Below are 19,184 nucleotides of genomic sequence, written 5' to 3'. Positions count from 1 at the left end.
AGACATCTTCAGCCAATGTGGAACCCTATTCAATCTTTTCACATCCCACAATACCAAATGCACTCCAATATTGCCTGAGAGAATGTGTTGGAACTTTGGTCAGATTGCAAAAGTTATGCTTTGTCTTCATCCTCCTCCCACTTCTTGCCTGAGCCACAAGATTGGATGAGAGAAGACAACAATCCTGATAGCTAGATCTGGCCTTTACCATTTTTGACTTCTGCTCCTCCTCCATTGAAGCATCCTCCAATCACCAACACTCCCAGAGCTACTGGCCAAACACACCAGCAGACTCAGACACTCCAACCCACACCCTCTCCACCTGACGAATAGGCTGACCCCTGCACCATTAAGGTGCCTGCTGCTACCACCATTAGTGAATGACAATCCAGCAGAGAATGAAAGACAATCTTTACCCACCTGTTAGCTGCAGTTTTGCAAAAATATCTTCTCATTCAACTGATTGCTTTCCGCCCCCTCCCGGGACAGTCCAGCCTCTCCCATACTTTATGAAAATTAGCTTGTGGATATGAATATGCGTAACAAATATACTTGACAAAATGCCTTATGTAACATCCATTTTAATGTTACCTGCTGACAGTGCTTATCACTATTTCTGTGCATGTATCATTCTTGTACAAAAAGTTAGAACTTTGAAGTGTTTGTTTATAATTCTAAGTGTGCAAATTAAGGCCATTTCCAATGCCCCAGAAACTTAAAAGAATCAATGATCAAATCAACAGCCTGTGAATAGTCTTACTTGTCCTGTAAGTCCGCTGGCCCCACAAAGATGTGTAACTGTGCCACCTGGTACTGGAAGCATCTTGAACCTAGAGGCAAGGTGAGCCAAACAAAGGATTCCCAGCCTGGGAGCAATCAACTTGTAGCTTCAGCTGGCTTTTGAAACTGCCAGGCCCACCCTAAGATGGTACCTAACAAAGGACTCTGAAAAGCTGTAGACCCAAGGTAGAGTAAAGATCAATAAGGATTAAAACTTGCTGAGGTTTCTTGCTCATTTAAAAATGTTAGTAACTTAGATTGTTTTCACTTGCAGCTACTCAGACCCTATTTTTTGTATTTAATAAAAACCACTTATCAAGCAGAGTGTAAATAATTTCTGGTAGGGGTAACCACTGTATCAGTGAAACCGATGCAGTGGGCAATCTTATGAGTTTTCAAAAGCTCCAGGCTCATGCCACATGCACATAATCCTCACTGGGCTACAGATATGGAACTACATCTCAAAGAACCTTTGTTTACCTAATCACATCTTAAAAGCTATAGCCAGTACTGTCCAGCTGCCTCGTTTCCAAGTTCAAATGCAAGACCTATACCAGGACTTAACGATTCCTTCCCAAGGACAGAGTAGTGAGTATAGGGACTGCTGCTGTTAGGAACATTTTCCTTCATGAGGGAGAGGAAACTGAACTGTCATCCCTTTTGTTTGTATTGAGGAGCCACCTAAATAACATTTTGATCACAGTACATTCACTCATTCTTGATTGTGCATAATATTGGCATTGTCTACCCTCAATTCTGAGTAAAGGAGGAACTAAAGTAAGGATGTAAAATCCCATTTAATTGGCTAACCAAACATACATATTAACTGGTTAACCAATTAGAAGAAGGGGGGATGCTCCAGCCTGGCTCAGGCTGGGCTGGGCCTCTCCTCCCTCCCCCCCCCCCACACACCTTGCAAGCAGGGAGTGCTCCAGGCTGGTTGCAACAGCCCCTGCCTGCAGGATGCTCATGCCTGCAAGCAAGGCCCCTGCAGGGCTAGACCAGTTCCCTCCCAGAGCATGTGCTCCTACCACACCGGTTAATCTTAACTTGCAAGCCTCATCCTTAATGGATCAGGCTTACCAGTTAAGCCTTCACATCCCTAAAAGCAGGATTAAATTTGCTATGCAAAGTGTTATTAAAAAACAAACTAAATAGTTGGCAAACACTTTTCCATTGTCACTACAAGCTATACAAAAATGTAAAGCTAACTTTGGGAGCATTTTAAAAGCAAAAATACAGAAAGTTCATTGAACACATTTTAATGCTGTTTTCATATAATTAAATAGTATACACATTTACTGAACAGACTTTATAAAGTTGTATTCTTTAAGAACTACCAACAAAAGAGCTCAAGTAGAGGACTATAGTCTTAAAGTATCATTCAAGGGTCATCTCTAGGTAAGTCTTGTGAAAATGTTAAGGTAGCTTTATATTAGGACTAAATGTTGCACTAGTAAATAATTTCTTAAGTTAGGATAAAGCCATGTTTATAGGATCGCTTCCTCATTCACCAAGAGGTTCTGAAACAGGTTCTTCACCAAAAAGTAATAAGTCTGTCAATTTTGTATAATTACATGGGTTTCACAAAAAAAAAATCTTTAGCAGCATAAGCCTTCATCTGCTCCTCAGTTTACTTCATGTGACTGTGGGATAACAGCGATTATCATCTTCTTCACTAGTTTTCCATTCTTAACATCTGACTGGGTTAGCCTTGAGCACTGCTAGGATGCACGGATGCCTCTTGTAAATTTCTCTCCTCATGAAAGAAATGTACGAACTGTACCCTTTATTGTCCCCCTGCAAATAGGGCATTTTCTAAGGGAAGGAGCACATTCTTTGCACACCACTAGATGACCACATGGAATAAATACAATAGAAACTTCTTTGTCCATGCAAACTTTACAGGTTCTTTCCTCCTGTAATCTTCTCAATTGTTCTTCTATGGGTAACCCTGAAAAGAGCAAGGGGAAAAAAGAGATTCCACTTAGCACCACAATGATTTTAAAATCCAGTAACTTCGGGGCATTCTTATTAGAGGCAGAAAAAACACTACAGTTCAGTGACTGCTACCCAGTTTTTCAATTTATATAAAATCTCCAGCCATCTTTATGTAGTGAGACAGAAAAAGCAGGTACATTTTCTAGAGCCAGGAAGTTAGGAGACGAGAAGGAAATCACTGGCAGGACAGAAGTAGGAAGCATAGGCAGACAATGGAATAGTCAGCAGATATGGAAAGCTATAGTTCTTAAGACTGTCCATTGTTTATGCCTCCAAGTAATTACACAGTAAGACAGTGGTCCCCAACCTTTAGAGGCTTTCGGGTGCCCGGGGGTGGGGCCACTCACGCGCCAGGCGCCCGGGGTGCAGGGCCGCGCGTCCAGGGGCACGCCAGGGGACAGGGATGCCCTTGCACCTGGCGCCGGCATGCCCGAGGCTGTCCGAGCGCCTTGTGCCATGGGCCCAGGGCTGGCGCCGCCTGAGCCACGCGCCTTGAGCACCGCGTGCCCAGGGGCTGGGGCCGCCCGAGCGCCACGCACCTGGCGCCGGTGCGTGTCGCGCGCGTGGGGCCAGCACCTCCAGTGCGCCGCGTGCCGGGGGCGGGGCCGGCCCAGGTTGTCGGCAGAAACACACAAACGCCCCAACGGGCGCCATGGCGCCTGCGGGCACTGCGTTGGGGACCACTGAAGTAACATTTTAGAAGCTCAGTGAACTTGGGACATCCTCTGGTGGCAGCCATTTTCAGCATTCAAAGCACAGGGGAAGCGTTTATGTTAACTAATTACAAATAGAATGTGTGCCCATGCCCAGATTTTATTTAGAAAGCACTAAACTATCAGGTGTGTCTGATCAAAAGCACCCCTGTAATTACAGTGGTGTATGAATAATCTGTAAAAAAAATATGCTGTGAGGTATTTGAAAAGTGACCACCACATTAATCATTAGTATTCTTGTGTAATGTAGGTCTGGAGTTATAGAAATGACAGTGTTTACCAGACACATGTGCGGAGGGTGACTGGTCTGTGAAAGTGAGTTTTAAAAAGGCGCTATCCAAGCTCACTCTTTCCTAGGACCCAGCCCTTTGATTTTTATGGGGGAGATCCTGACAAAAGAATTTGTCAGCCAAGTTGCTAACATCATGTGTTAAGATTTTATTTTTAGCTTAAGTCTTCGTCTACTAGAAAGTGACTACAAGATTTTACTTCAATGCTTTATACTCAAGATTAGTTGGTTTAGTTTGGATTAAGGAATAAAACAGCACTGTGTTTAAACTGAACTACTGGATAACGCTAGTTAAATAGCAAACTGGTGAATATTGACCCCTTTGCAGGCAGAATAGACCTTTAATATCTGGAACGGGGTTTGGGGGTGGGGGGGGGGAAGGAGACTGAATAATGTGGAACACACTTTTGTGGAAAAAAAGAATTGTGACTATGAAGTCACTCTACAAATAGTAACCAAGGCTGGACTGGTTACTGGAGTGTTAGTGTGCTGTGACAGAACCACTGAACCAGGCTAGACTACACTCAGAATAACTTGTATGCTGGTAGACTGTTTGAGAGCACTGTCAGTTGGGTGCAAAGCAAAGCATTATGAAGCAATCAAGACCACAGAGCAGGGTGTGACAATCCCTCACTTGTCTGTCACGTTCTGTGGTATAATCCACTGTCAAATGAAAAAAAAATATGTTTGACAACCATAATTATCCAGACCATTCAAATAAGTGAAATTGAAATTTACCTAATGTGTCTTCTGTAGGGACATACTTAATGTTCTTTTCAACTAAAGAAACAAAAGGAACATTTTAGTCATCAGAATTATCAAATTCTACTGAATATAATCTACTGCTTTAGTACTACACAGACTGTTTGTAGAGCCCTGTGTGTTGATATCCACGGAGCTGCAGGGCCCTACTGGAAACTGCAGCAGTGAAAAACAGCAGCATGTCAGGCTGCCACTCACAGGACACAGATGGCTGCCTGGAATGGACTCGTGCTGTCTAAGTGGTTCACATGTTCTTGAACAGCTGCTGGTGAGCCTGGTACCCACTGAGGTAGGTAAAGCTGAGGGAGGTACAGCCACACTGGAGAAGCTGCCCCAGCTGAGCACTAACTCAAGATGTTGCTGCTTTCATGGGTGCGGTTCCTGGTAGAGCCCTGCAGATACCTGCTTTGTATCCATGATATCCATATCGGCAGGTACAAAAATTTCTCTGCACAGAGCTCTATGTATTAAGAATAAAGTGTGTTAGACTTAAAGTCAATTAAAGAGACTAAAAAGGAAAGACAGTAGGTCTGTGTAACTCACCAAATAAATCTTTGTATAATATAGGATCGCACTCTCGCAGGCAGTTTCGGAATATGAGCGCTGCTTCATTTCCTTTCACTAAAATTGTATCAATCAGTTCCCTTGCTTGCAATGGAGTTTGGGTTTTTTGTTTAATAACATCATGTTCAAGTTCAGAAATCACTTTGGCTGATAGTAAACTCTCTAGGACAGGAAGCACACATGTCAAACGCTGAAACAAAGCCAGTCGATTCTTACGGATTAAGGACAGGTCATCTGAAATTCAAGGGAAAAAATTCAGGAAGTTAAAAATCTTGAAAATTGCATTGTTACCAGTAACTGATGTGGACTATCAAGTTAGAGATCTTAATGCTTTTCATTCCACTTCCCACTCCAGGTCAGTAGTTATTTACAAGAATTACAGACTTTACATATGAGGCAGACAAACAGTTTAAGTTCTATGAAGTTTTACCATGCCCCTCTTCTCCAAGAGGGCTATCTTATACATTAACTGGTGTTGGGGAATAAAGTTATATTTATTGCCCAGGTGAAATGCACAGACCCAAAGGCCTGTTATATCATTGGCACTAGCTTAACAAAAAAAAAAATCTACTGCCAATCAAAAATACTGGCAAAGCTGGGTGGACTAATTTTTTTTCCAAAAAATATCCACCCCACACAGGGACAGGATTATGTGAAAGACCAAAGAACAGAACACTCAATACACAATTGTGATTTTCCAGGGTGTCTATCCAATTTTACACTGTGGATATAAGTGCTAGGAATATACACACCACATTTTAATGTGTTGTGCTACAGAAATTAAGTCATGACTCCTACTGTTTTTCAGGAGTTTCAAGCCCAAATTCAAAGCCTTACAAGAATATATGCTTTTCAGTTTGCATACAAGAATCAAAGGAGAGAGATAGAGGACCTTTTCAAGGCCACTTCTATTTCACTCCCCCTTCATTAAGGTAAGACCAAATATCTAATTCTACAGTGTCCCTGACAGGTGTTTGTGCAACCTGTTTTTAAAAGACTTCAGCGATAAGCATTCTAGACTTCCTTGGCAAGCTGTTACAATACTTAACTAATCTTATATGCAGTAGACTTCCGATAATCCAGAACCTTTGGGATCTAGGTGGTGCAGGATTATTGGATATGCCCGACTATCAGGAGGTACTATAAACTGGTTATTTATAACCACACACAAGTGTTTTTAACCCTTTTTATTGTAGCACAAGCACTGTCCAGCTTCAGACAATGCCAGTGGCAGACTGACTCGGTCCTGTCCAGTCTTGCTTGGTTCAGCTGCCGCCACCCTGTGACTTGTTTTTTGCCAAAGCTCATTCACTAGGCTCTTGCCATTTTGATGCCAAACTATCAGGCATGCCGTACAATTGGATGCCAGACTATGGAGTTTTACTGTAGTTTGAATTCCCTCCCCCCCAGCATGTAACCCAGAATTCCCTTTCTGCAGGCTAAGCCCATTCAGTAGACATTGAGACCAATTGTTCTTTGCCCTCTTCAGACGAGTCTGGCAATACTGTAAGGCAGGGGCGGCCAAGCAGAGAGCTGCATGCGGCTCTTTGCTCATAGAAATGCAGCTCTTATGAATTAGCGTTACCATACGTCCGGTTTTTCCCCAGACATATCTTTGTTTTCCAATGTTAAAAAAGCTGGCCAGATAGCAATTTAACGCAAAAAAAATCTGGGATTGGGGAAAGGGGTGGCAGCACCTGCCTTCAAGGGACCATTCAACTGTCTTTCAGAGCCGCGCGCCTGGATAGTTCATGGCCACTCCGTGCACGCATGCCTGGAGGGAAAGCACATAGCTATAGCGGTGACTCTAGTGAGACCCAAATTTAATAAAACCTGAGGCTGGGAGAGGAATTGCGTTAGAGGGGGAGGGCAGGGGGTGCCTGGCTCTGGGGGAGGGCTAGGTGCATTGGGTTAGAGCAGGGAGGCTGGGGGGAGCCTTAGGGTTATAGATTGAGCAGTTTGTCAAGCCCTATCTACTTGTCCATGGCGAGTAGATTTCAGCCAGTTGCTCCGTGCGCCCTATTCACCGGCGCTTTGCGCCTGCACAGTGCTGCTCTGGTGCATGAGCGGTTCAGGGCTGGTGAGTGGCTCTCGCCAGGGTTTGTCAAGCCCTAGTTATAGATCTATAAAAATATAATATGTGGCTCTTTGCACTATCATCCACAGCTATTTTGGCTCAGTCCAACTGGTTGGCTGCCCCTGCAGTAAGGGCTGTTTTATCAGTACCTTTCCCTCCTATCCCCCTTAATCTTCAATGCTAAACATGGCCAGGTTTCCTTCCCTCCCCCCCAACTAAACCCTTCATTATGCAGGATTTTCAGTGCTTCAGGTACTGAAATTAGGCTGACCAGTCTATAATTCTACAGGTTTTCCAATGTTTCTCTTACCAAAGGCAAGCAAACATAGCACCTTCCTTCCTTTGGGATCTCCTGAAGGTAACTTAGAGTTCCTTATGCAGTCTTAGAATTAGCTTAAGCACCACAGGGTTAGTTGGGTCAGACCCCACTGACTAACTATATCTAACTATGTTCCTTGAAGTATCTAGTCTCCTGTACTTTAAACTCCATGGCTATGTCTACATTGTGCTCTTGTGCAACATATGCAAATCGCCACACCTCATTTGCATATTCAATGAGCCACCATTTTCCTCAAGGGGCTTTTGCAGAAGAAGGAGCAGCCTACACTGCTTCTTGTGCAAAACCCCTCTATTGAACAAGAGCGGTTCTGCCTGAAAATAAGCGGCAGAATGGCTCTTGCGCAACAGGGTTTTTGCACAAGAAGCAGTGTAGGCTGCTCCTTCTTCCGCAAAAGCCCCTTGTGCAAAATGGCGGCTTAAGTATGCAAATGAGGCATGGTGCTGTTTGCCATGCCTCATTTGCATATGTTCTTGCGCAAGAGAGCAATGCAGATGTAGCTTAAGTGTAGCTTAAGACTACAGCTGAGTAGTCACAGAAATAACAGAGCTGATTAGTAGTAAATTCAGGAGACCAAGAAATGCTTGTAAGTACAAATTTGATGTGGTAGAAGTCAGTTCTTTGGTTTATATCCATAGTAGCCAACCAGTTCTGAAGTAGTAGTCACTACAGTGAGTACTGCTATAGCGAACTAGCCAAGCAACTGATCAAATAGCCACATGTGGGGCTAGTATGCCAGACACCATGTTTATATGACTGACCTATCAAAACACTGGCATATCGACAAAAAGTACAGTCCATGAGTCCATCTACATTGTACTCCTTAGCAGAGTCAAGACCATATGGAGCCTTAGGGAAGCCAGGAGCGCATCACTAAGAACAACTGCAAGATTGGTGCCTACATTCCATACTGATAGTGTTAATCCTCAATTTTTTAAAAAGAGGTAAATTAAAATGAATAGACCTTACCCCAGAATTAGCTAAAAACCTAAACAGATTATAGTGAAACCAAGTGCCAGATGCTTACCTGATGCTACTTCTTCAGACTGTCTTTCCTTCTCCTCTTCCCTCTTTTCATCTTCTGCAGTAAGCAGATCAGACACCAGTTCATTAATTGTCTTGTAATTTTCCTCAGTTGCTAAGATTTTACTCTGAACAGTCTGCTTTATTAGTCTTCTACTAAATCCCATCTCCAAGGCAGCTTTAACCACTGGGGTGTTCATCATGATTGCATCTTCTGAATGGCTGTCTCCAGATCCAGAATGAAGATCTATTCAAAATAAATTGGGATGAAGAGAATAATTTAGTTGATTTGAAAACTTTAGATATTTCTAGCATCATGAATATAAAAACCTAGAAGTTTAGCATAGTAATCATTTAATACAATGGGCCCTAATTTCTTAATAAAGATTTCAATTTAGAACTGTTTACAATTTTATTAGGATGATTTAAACAAAAAAAGCTTTGCTATAACAAAAATCTTAAACCAGCCACAGCAGGGGAATCCAGGTCACATCATTGCTGACCATTAGATTAGAATAAAAGTGTTAGGGAGGTATGTGCATAACTCTCTCATATATTATACCAACTTTTGAGTCCAACTGCATTAATAGAAAGGTTACAGTTCTACTACTGGTAATCCTTTTCCTGGCACTTGCAATCGAGGCCACTGACACTATGGGGAAGTCAGACAGCACTGTCATCATACTTGATTATTCCACTGAAGAAAGCAACTTCACAGACCTAGAGGAAGCTGTCTAACACTGTAGGGCTACGTCTACACTGGCATGATTTTCCAGAAATGCTTAAAACGGAACAGTTTTCCGTTATAAGTATTTCCGGAAAAAGAGCGTCTACATTGGCAGGATGCTTTTCCGGAAAAGCCCTTTTTCTGGAAAAGCATCCATGGCCAACGTAGATGTGCTTTTCCCGGAAAAAAGCCCCGATCGCCATTTTCGATCAGGGCTTTTTTGCGGGAAAAGACTACTGTGTGTCTACACTGGCCCTTTTCCGGAACAGTTTTCCGGAAAAAGGACTCTTGCCCGAGTGGGAGCAGCATAGTTTTTCCGGAAAAGCAGCTGATTTCTTACAGTAGATCATCAGTGCTTTTCTGGAAATTCAAGGGGACAGTGTAGACAGCTCGCAGCTTATTCCGGAAAAGCGGCTGATTTTCCGGAATAAGTGGCCCCATGTAGACACAGCCTAGTAGTTACACGTGTCTACAAGCTAGCAATGCCCACTTTTGAAGGTGCTGGCATAGTTGCAGGGCCCTCAGCAGGGTAGGGTTGTATGTACCTTGTTTAATTATAGCACCCTTTCAGAAGCTCTGATATTAGAGTGGTCCAAACCTTGGGTTATTCTAGCAGAAGACAGCATGATCAATGAGCCCACTGAGTCCAGTGAGAGCAGGGTGGGCAAATACTGACCCACAGGCCTGATTCGGTCCACCAGGGTTAGCTCCTGGTGGACACCCCCCCCCCCCCACACGCACACTATATTTACCTGCATGGCCACAAGTACCAGCAATCTCATCTCCTGTTGGCCATGGAGTGCCATTCCCAGCCAATGGGAATGGTAGGAAGCAGCATGCACCAGGACACCATTTCCTACACTCCCATCAGCTTCACATCACTGTTCCTGGCCAACAGATACCTGCAGCTGTGCAGATAAAACAGCAACAGCCCATTGGGGCTAATCATGCTGAATTGCCACTGTGTTACTGTCCACCACAGAGTTAGACACTACACAAAGGCAAACTTTTTTTTTTTTTTAAAACCACCCACACACAGTAGCTACGTCTAGAAAGGCATGATTTTCTGCAAATGCTTTTAACGGAAAAGTTTTCCTTTAAAAGCATTTGCGGAAAAGAGCATCTAGATGGGCATGGACGCTTTTCCGCAAAAGCACTTTTGCGGAAAAGCGTCTGTGCCAATCTAGACACCCTTTTGCACAAAAAAGCCCCAATCACCATTTTCGCGATCAGGGCTTTTTTGCGCAAAACAAGTCTGAGCTGTCTACACTGGCTCTTTTGCGCAAAAGGACTTTTGCCCAAACTGAAGCAGCATAGTATTTCCGCAAGAAGCACTGATTTCTTACATGAGATCGTCAGTGTTCTTGCAGAAATTCAAGAGGCCAGTGTAGACAGCTGGCAAGTTTTTCCAACTTGCCAGCCTAGACACAGCCAGTATGTATACAAATTCCTAGCATTGGGGAAGTTATAAAAGGATGAGAAATTTCTGGCAAACAAACTTGAAAGGACTATTTTAGTATAAAATTTCAGATACCTCATGTACTTAAGTCAACTATACAACTAATAAGAAAAATAATGCTGCTGCTTCTAAAATGCTATGAAGTACTTAGCAAGCTAATATTTACATTACATGTTAGTTAACATCTTTCATGCTACATGGTACGTACTTGATGGATCAGCACTTTCGTCCACAGGAGTATCTGAAGTTGACAAAAGCTACAGAATGCAAAGAAAGCATTAAAAATAAAGTCAGCATCCTTTTCTCTTTGCATACAAGACTGATAATTCCAGTGCATTCTGTTATTGTAGCATTTAAGAGCCCTAATCATGGGCCAGAACCTTAGAGCTAATTTGTCCCATCACAAGCCTCCCCCTCATGCCAATGGTCTGCAATTAAGAATTTTAACTCAATAGTCTAGGTGAAATATTTGTAGATAAAGATTATGCAAGTCTCAACAACTCCTACTATGAATGCGTATGGGGTAAAAGCGAAGCAGTTTCTACAACTTAAGTTTCTCTAGGGGTATGTCTACACAACATTATTTCAAAATAAATTTCAAAATAACTGCCTACTGTGTAGATGTGGACTAATGTCAAAATACTGCCAAACTGGAGGACTTCTTACTCTGACTCCCGTAACCATCATTGTATGAGGAGTAAGGGAAGTCAGAGGAGGAGTGCTCCATTTCAAAATAAGTGCTGTGTAGATGCTCCCAATTTTGAAATAAGCTACACAATTGACATTTATTAAACACAACTGAATTAAGCCCTGCTGTGTAGACACACCCTAGACGACATTACACACTATGCTTTCTTTATGCAAAAATCTGTTGCAAATAGTTTTTAAAAGTCCCACAACTGTGAAGCACCGAGAACCAGTTTCTGTACTTATATTTATTGATCTGATGTAATCACTAAACCCCCATATAATCAGAACTACCTTTCTTGATACCAAGTCCAGAATTCTTGTTGCCTGATACCAAGTGTTACAAAGTTTGACTGTTGTGTTCTTCAAATGGCCTGTGGTCGCAATACTACCAGTTCAATATCAAGTCTAACGCCACAAATTGTTCATGGAAACAGCGTTAAGAGTCTGGTTTGAAGACTAATAGAATTACGTCCATTCATTTCTGTGTAAAGCTGTCTCTATGAGCAATCAAACTTAAAACTCATACCAGTCACAACCTAAAGCAGTATCTAGAAAGCAGAGGGGGGAAGTTGTGTACCACCGTCTAATGTTGATATTAGCAACCAAAAAGTTACATTAAAAAGTTAGTCTACCTGTTCAAGGAGATGGGGGAATCTTGCCTGAATTTGATTGACAAATTCTCGCCCTTTTATTCCCAGTAGATACTCACATCTAAAAACAAAATGAAATGGATGTAAAAATTAAATATTTTAAAACTTCAGTCTAAACTTTGCATTTGTTAATTTAAAAATTTCTCACTCAAGATGAAGAATCCCCTGTTAAAGTTAATGGGGGACATGAACAAGGCGCTAAGCAAGAGTTGGATTTATAATTTAATAGCTCAGGGGTGGCCAACCCATTTAACAAAGAGCCAAAACAGGAGCAGAAAAAAAAATGCAAAGAGCTGCACCAAGATTGTCAAGCAAAAAACAAAACAAAAAAAGCCACAGAACAGAATTGAGCAAAAACAAAAAAAAAAATTTAAAAAGGAGGCTGCCCCTTTAAGACAGCTGCTATCTTGGGCGCCATTTTTAAAACCCACAGCTCTGACCCAGTAAGCACCGGGAAGTCAGGGGCCGCTTGGGGGGGGGGGGGGGGGGCAGCATGCCCACAAGCAGCTTCACGAGCTGCGGGTTGGCCATGGCTGTAATAGCTGATGGCAAACTATGCATCAAAGATCAGCATACAAAACTGTCCAATTTGAACAATGATTTCCCCCCCTTGAACTGTTCTCCACTTCATTAAAGCGATTTAAAATTAGTTAGCATATGGGGAGATATACAAAGGTACAAATCGTGGTTACATGTTCGACATCTGTCTTTGAAAATCCTTTCCTAGTTAGTGTCATTTCCCCCCCCCCCCCCCCCATTAGGAAGTATTTATATTTTATTAGTCAGAGATGTTCTCAATTCTTTTGATATGGAACTCTTGTACAGAGACAAATTTAAAAGCCCTCTGTATTGACCTAACTCTGCTCCCACTGACAAATTTCCAAGTAAAAAGACTTTACAGGAAGTTATGAAAGTACACTGGCCTAATTCTTCCACTTAGAACTTTTTGAACAAGTTACCTTGGAAACCATTTTGCATGCTCAATCCATGGATCATCTCCAGACTCCCAACACCTTAATCCTCCATCACAGCAAAAACATTTGACATCATCATTACGACCTTTAAAAGCAAGTTCACAAAGTATTAAACAATTGTTCACACAAGCAATTACTTAGCTTTGGTTTGTTTCAGGGTTTGCTAAGTCATTAGATGAATTAACTTTTCTTACCTACATAATAAAACCCAGCTGCTGCAAGCTGTTCAGGGCGAACTGGAATTCTTGTTGGCCAGTTCATGAATGTTTTAACACGAGCCACACAAGTTTGCATGCTCTGGTTAGAAATGCTGTATGTTTGTTGATCTCTCGTTTGATTTTCCACGAAAGGGCAATTAGGAAAGTATCTCCGATGCTCTGCCATGGCATTATCCTTTGGTTCCCAATTACTTAGTTGCCCCCCACAAGTAAAGCAAGCAACTTTGTCTGCTGGCCCAATGTAGTAAAAGCCAGCTTTTGCTAGATCTGTTGGTGATAAAAATGTCAGGGGCCACGTGTGAAAAGTACGTAGTCTAGCAGCTTCTGCGCTCATTCCGGGATTATAAAAGTTAACTCTCAGGTGCAATGGGTCCTCTGCTGCCCCAGAAGTTAGTGGTTCTTGAGGAAAACTAGAGAAATGAGTACTGTAATAACCAAATTGTTCTAAGCTTGGAGTCATGGTTATTGAATGCAAAGATGGTGAAAGACTGTTGATTGTAGCTGGAGGTGAAAAGGCTGAATATGAGGATGATCCAAGATTACTAACTGAAGTCAAATTCTGAATATAGCTGCAGCTAGGATAGAGCTGTTTATGTTTTTCCATAGCATTGTCGCCTTGTTTCCAGTTATCCAACATCAAGCCACAACTGAAGCATTTAACTTTATCTTTCACACCCGTGTAATAAAACCCAGCCCGGGCAAGACTCCTTTCAGAAACTGGAACATTGACAGGGAAAGTAGAAAATGTGGACATTCTGTAGAGTTCACATGACAGCTCATACTTCAATTCACACACAGTGCTGTTATTCATCAGACTAGCCAGGAATGAGCTGCTTTCCACTATGTTCATAATGAAATATTATGGAAGAATGGGACAAGTCTTTCTCTGGGAGGTAGTTTTGTGCATGGAGGTGATTTTGAATAATTCCCAGGCCATATAAAAGTGAGGACCTGAAAGTGAAACATTTTGTTTTATAACACTGAGCACAGATGTTAAAGGAATTAGTTGATTCTTAAGTGTTCTAACTGGGAATTCCTAATTTTCAACTGCACAATTGTTTAAAAGAAGAGTTACACACCCTCAAATTACAGAAAGTATATCAGACTGTCATCACATGTCATTTTCCCTTTGAGATGAAAAGTGTCAGTGACACTCTGGTGCAGATGAGATTTGGGATGCAGTAAAGAAAAAAATATGGAAGGGTGATCAAAATCCACCCCAATAAAGAAACTAAAATGGTAAAACTGAAGACACTGCATCTTACTATCATATTCCAAATTATTCATATATCTGTAAAGATTGATAAGAGTGTTGCATACTTATGTTGAAATTCTAACCTGAGACATTTAGAACAAATCCCAAGATTTCTAAAGTATTAGACTGCTAAACAAAAAACCAATTGTTTCAACAATTTTCACACAAGACAAAAAAAATTAAAGGTTATACTCAACTGCCTTACATAGAGGCAATCTAACTCAGGCAAAAATTATTCTTGCCCATACCAGCTGACACCACCATGTTCCACAGACGTGGAACAGCCCCAAGTTATTTCCTTCCATGACACTATCATATAGTACTAGGCGTCAACTTAACCAGGTTGCATGGGTACAGCTGCACTCTTATAACATTTAATACACATACTGGAATATTCTAATATCTTGTATAGATTAATTAAAAGATCTTTGTAGGCCATGTTCATAAAGCAAAGCACTTACAGAAATATATTTTAAATTTTAGTTTCTTTATTTGTGCACAAAACTACCTCCCAGATTTCAGACTGAAGTCCCTTTTAAGGGGCTCACACCTCCATAATGAGATTTGTCGTTCACAAGAAGAAATTGTAAATATCTATTGTCTGAAACATCTGATTCTTGTGTTGCCAAAACCTGTAAAGTAGAAGAGAAACATTTTCTTACAAAAACAAGGTTAATTGTTGTAATTGTCAACTGAAATATTTTTCAAATAAGCCTGTTGAAAACTAGAATCTCAAAGCTACTTTTCTTAATGGTTTGACAGCAGGTTTCAGGATAGTTAAAGGTCACTTCCATGAATACTGACATGAAATCCTATTCCCACCTTGTTAACCTGGTATTGAAAACATTCATAAGAGTAACTGATTTCATAAGTTGTCAAATATTTGGCAGATTGGCCACTTAGACTATGATCTATCTACTTTACATAAATCAATCTATGTTTAGAGGTGCAACCTAAACAGATACAACCCAGGTTTAAATTGGTATTTAAAAAAAAAGTCACACAAAAGTTGCACCAGTTCACCTAAACCAATTAAGTTAAACAAGGGCTTGTCTAAATTCAGTTGTCCAATGTAATATGCATTGTCAAAGCCAAGTGCCCTCCCACTAAAGGAAAAACCCTCAACCCTACAAAATACAACCAAAAGTTCCAAAAGTGCAGGGGATAGAAGTTAGAGTCTGTAATTTTAGTGTCTCTGTTTTTTGCTGAGTTTCAAGCTGAAAAGTCTCTGAAGTGTTCCATGCTTTCATTGAACACAATACACAAATATGGGGAGGCCAAGGAGATATATACCCCCCACAGTAACTGTTTCCAAGCAAACAGCAGCAGCTTCAGTTTGGTAATGGCTTATTGATACCATGTATTTAAATGGTCACTGGGGCACAGTGAGTGGGAGGGAGCAAGAAGCCAGTCTTCCCCTTTCTCAGCCCCTGATCCTAGCTGGTTCGATTAACTCAGCTACATCTCCAACAAGATGCAAGGGGGGCACCTAGATCATATTTTAGAAGCACTGCAACCTCATGGGGTAGGAGGGCAGCTGAGCCAGATCTCAGAGAGCAGCACTGTGATCTGGACCACAGGGCTGCAAAGTCACTCAAATATGGGTGCCGCCACTCTATTAACCTGGGTTTCCTCATAATGCAAGTACATGTTGTGCCCCAGATGATCATTGCAATTATCCTTAATTAAGGATACTAAATGCAAAAAAAAGTTATGCAAGGGTATGCAGTAAAAAAAAAAAGTAAAGTAATGCAAGTGTTAAATACCATTCATAGGAACACAGGAGCTACCACACTAGATCAGAACTATGGTCCAGCTACTCCAGTATCCACTCTATTTCTCTAAACAGGTGCCTCAGTGGAAGTACATGAAACTCCAAAGTAGGCAGCTGTGGAACATATAACTGGAGATTGATTTATACCCAGAGCATGAGGTTTTAGATATCTTCCAAATCTTTTCATTTAAATATTAACTATGGTAACTCTGGATATTCTTGTAATCAATGTAATCATCCAATCCCTCTTTGAATCTTTTTAAGTGTTGTAGCAGTAAGTTCCACAATCCAAAAAGTATTTCCTTTAATCAATTTTCATTTTGCCACCTTTCAATGTTAATGTTCGCTTGTTCTTATGTTATGAGCTAGAGAAGGGATGCATTAGTCTAACTTCAATGCATCTTCAATGTTCTCATCACTTATTCATCTCCCTTTCGAAGGGCATGCCTACACAGAGCAAACGGGAAACTTAGGGTTAAATAGCTGCAGGTGTAAAGACAAACTGAGTGAATTCATCATGTGAATGCTTTTATGGAGTGACAGTTTGCAGTCACCTAATACCTTAAGAAAAGCATCACAGGGGGGGGGGGGTAACATACACTGAAATTTAGGCACACTGACTACACCCCTGCAGTTGATTTTAGTTTTAAGTGACCCTTAGTAGACATGCCCTTAAAAAATAACCAAGTCTTAAGAATTTTTAAAAAGTGGTTATTTTTTAAGTTAGACTAACATGACTATACCACTAAGACTTTTAAACCCCAATCTTGCCACTCATCTATTTTTCCAGTCCTTTAATTATTTGTATTGCCCTTATCTGAATCCCCCTTTGAGATAGGGCGACCAGTGGCACACACAGTATTCCAGATGAGGAAGTGCCATAATGTATGGCATGGCATATCTGAATTGAGCTCATAAGTTCAGAATGCATGCTACATAAACTATTTGAGTTTTCCCCTGCAATAGTAAGCAGTATCAAGCAACATCTGACATGTGCTCACCAAGCATAGTTAAGTAACCCTGAAATACATCACAATCATATCTGGCCTTGACTAAACCTAGTATTTCAAAAGGTACATTATGTTTTTATTTACACTGAAAAACCACACATTTTGCATTTGTTTCTTTCCCCTGCTTTAACTATACAAATATGAGCCCAGTATAGCTTACAAGGGCTATGCATGCTTAACCTTCCAGAACAAAAGGAAAAACGATTTAGTGCTTTAAAAACTAACAAGATGGTTTAATGGGTGATGAGCTTTCCTGGGCCAGACACTTCCTCAGATCATAGTCTGGAAGAGAAAGTGGGTCTGGCCTAGGAAAGCTCATCACCTATTAAACCATCTTTCAAGTGCTACATCGTTCTTCCTTTTGTTTTAGCAAAACCAGACTAGCACAGCTACCTCTCTCTAGCTTTCCAGAGCGAATGTCTCAGTGCTCCACTAAGACTACCTGCAGTTTCTTCCTTGAACTTGAAAGAAGGGAATAATTATAGGAAACAATTTACGACCAGGCCCCACCGCACATGGGGGTGGGTGGATGGAGCAGTATGCGAGTCTCCGAGTTTCACGCAGCACCAGCCGCACTCCGCAAGGCCTAGCGACCCTCGGGCTGGGAGAGAGCTCCGCAGGTCACCGCGTCCAGGCCCCGCCCCACAGCCACGCGCACGCCGGCCGGCCGGCCGAAGGTTCCCCGTCAGCACAAGTCGCATGACAGCCGCGGTTACACAAGGACCTCGGCTTTCATGGTCCGAACTGGCCCCGGCGCTCAGGGAGCTGGAAACACCCCCCGGGGCGGCCCGCGGGCTCAAAAAAAAGAGGGTCCAAAACGCAAATCTTTCAACAAGACGCAGTTTGGAGCCCTCCACGCAGGCGTGCGCCACGCGCGGGGCTGGCAACTTACACTGCTGCGTCAAGCGCCGCCCGCGCCCAACGTGGCGGCCCAGGCCAGCCCGGCTTAACCGCTCCACCAACGGCTCCCGCGTGCCCGCCCCGCGCGCTGACTGGCGCCGTTAGCGACTCACGCGCACGTCTCTCCCGCACCCAGCGGCCACCCCAGCACGTAGCCCTGCTGCCCCCCCGCGTATGGGCGGCATCGACAGCCCCTCCTCGCGCCCTTTGGCTGCGGATGGGTAGGCCCGGGGACTGCGCCCAGCTGCGATACTCACCCAGCGCTGCGCTGAGCCTCACGCACGATTGGGCGGCCGCGGCGCATCCCAGGCAGTTATATACCCCGGCAGGCCACTGTCGCTTGGAGGGCGCAGCCTCCGTCACGCGGAAACTCCCCGCCCTACGCGCGGCGCCAAAATCCTCAGACCTGAGCTGGGGAAAGTCCTCCTCCTGCCGGTGCGCATGCGCCCGTTGGCCTAGGCGGTGGCGGCGGCAGCAGCAGCAGCCGGGACAAGCGTGTGGTGGGGCCGGATCGTAGCGGGCACCGGGTCTGTCCCTGGGCCTGGCGCAGCCACACAGAGCGCGCCCCGCTGGCCGGCACCAGGGTGCTCCAGGGCACCCCTCACAGCCTGAAGCCAGCCCCTCAGTCCTGCGCTTCCCCCCGTCTCTGGCTTGTCGCGGGAGGCGAGAAGGCGCGAACTCATTACAGCTGCCCGCAGCGCGTCGTCCAGGCCTGGCCGGCTGCCGCCTTCAGCTCCAGGTGCTACGCGCTGAAGCAGGAGCAGCCCCCGCAGACTTCACTGGAAACAAATATTCTTGGCAGGGCAGCGTGTGGGGGGGCAAAACAGCAGGAATCGGATCCTCCGCATAGCAGTCGACTCGCTCAGGGTTGTGCCCTGTTCGCACATACACAGCCAGTGGGGCAGGAACAGCTGGGCTGCTTCTCTCGTTTAATGTACATTTGGGGACTTGGGATCAAGTAGAGCCAAAGTTTATGGGGAA

At 43.2% G+C, this 19,184-nt stretch overlaps 1 protein-coding gene across 3 annotated transcripts; it reads right to left on the bottom strand.

Annotated features, from left to right (window-relative positions):
- Positions 1 to 563: 563 nt before the first annotated feature.
- On the bottom strand, positions 564 to 18,907 carry BIRC2 (baculoviral IAP repeat containing 2). Of its 3 annotated transcripts, XM_075919296.1 has the most exons (10): positions 18,461 to 18,907; positions 14,981 to 15,151; positions 13,241 to 14,215; positions 13,032 to 13,131; positions 12,055 to 12,133; positions 10,941 to 10,989; positions 8,551 to 8,793; positions 5,089 to 5,343; positions 4,522 to 4,563; positions 564 to 2,734 (listed from the first exon to the last, which is right to left on the bottom strand). In XM_075919296.1, exons 3-10 carry the CDS (start codon positions 14,112 to 14,114, stop codon positions 2,541 to 2,543), a joined length of 1,836 nt encoding a protein of 611 aa, XP_075775411.1. In that variant the 5' UTR covers positions 14,115 to 14,215; positions 14,981 to 15,151; positions 18,461 to 18,907; the 3' UTR covers positions 564 to 2,540. The 3 variants fall into 3 exon arrangements, with proteins under 3 accessions (XP_075775411.1, XP_014425935.1, XP_025037388.1); XM_014570449.3 differs by lacking the exon at positions 18,461 to 18,907 and adding an exon at positions 18,196 to 18,348 and having other exon boundaries at positions 13,241 to 15,151; XM_025181603.2 differs by lacking the exon at positions 18,461 to 18,907 and adding an exon at positions 17,746 to 18,099 and having other exon boundaries at positions 13,241 to 15,151.
- Positions 18,908 to 19,184: the final 277 nt, after the last annotated feature.

This window comes from Pelodiscus sinensis, chromosome 1 (genome assembly GCF_049634645.1).
Source record: "Pelodiscus sinensis isolate JC-2024 chromosome 1, ASM4963464v1, whole genome shotgun sequence".
In the NCBI taxonomy this organism is placed as follows: Eukaryota; Metazoa; Chordata; order Testudines; family Trionychidae; genus Pelodiscus; species Pelodiscus sinensis.
This window is presented reverse-complemented; position numbering and strand designations above follow the sequence as displayed.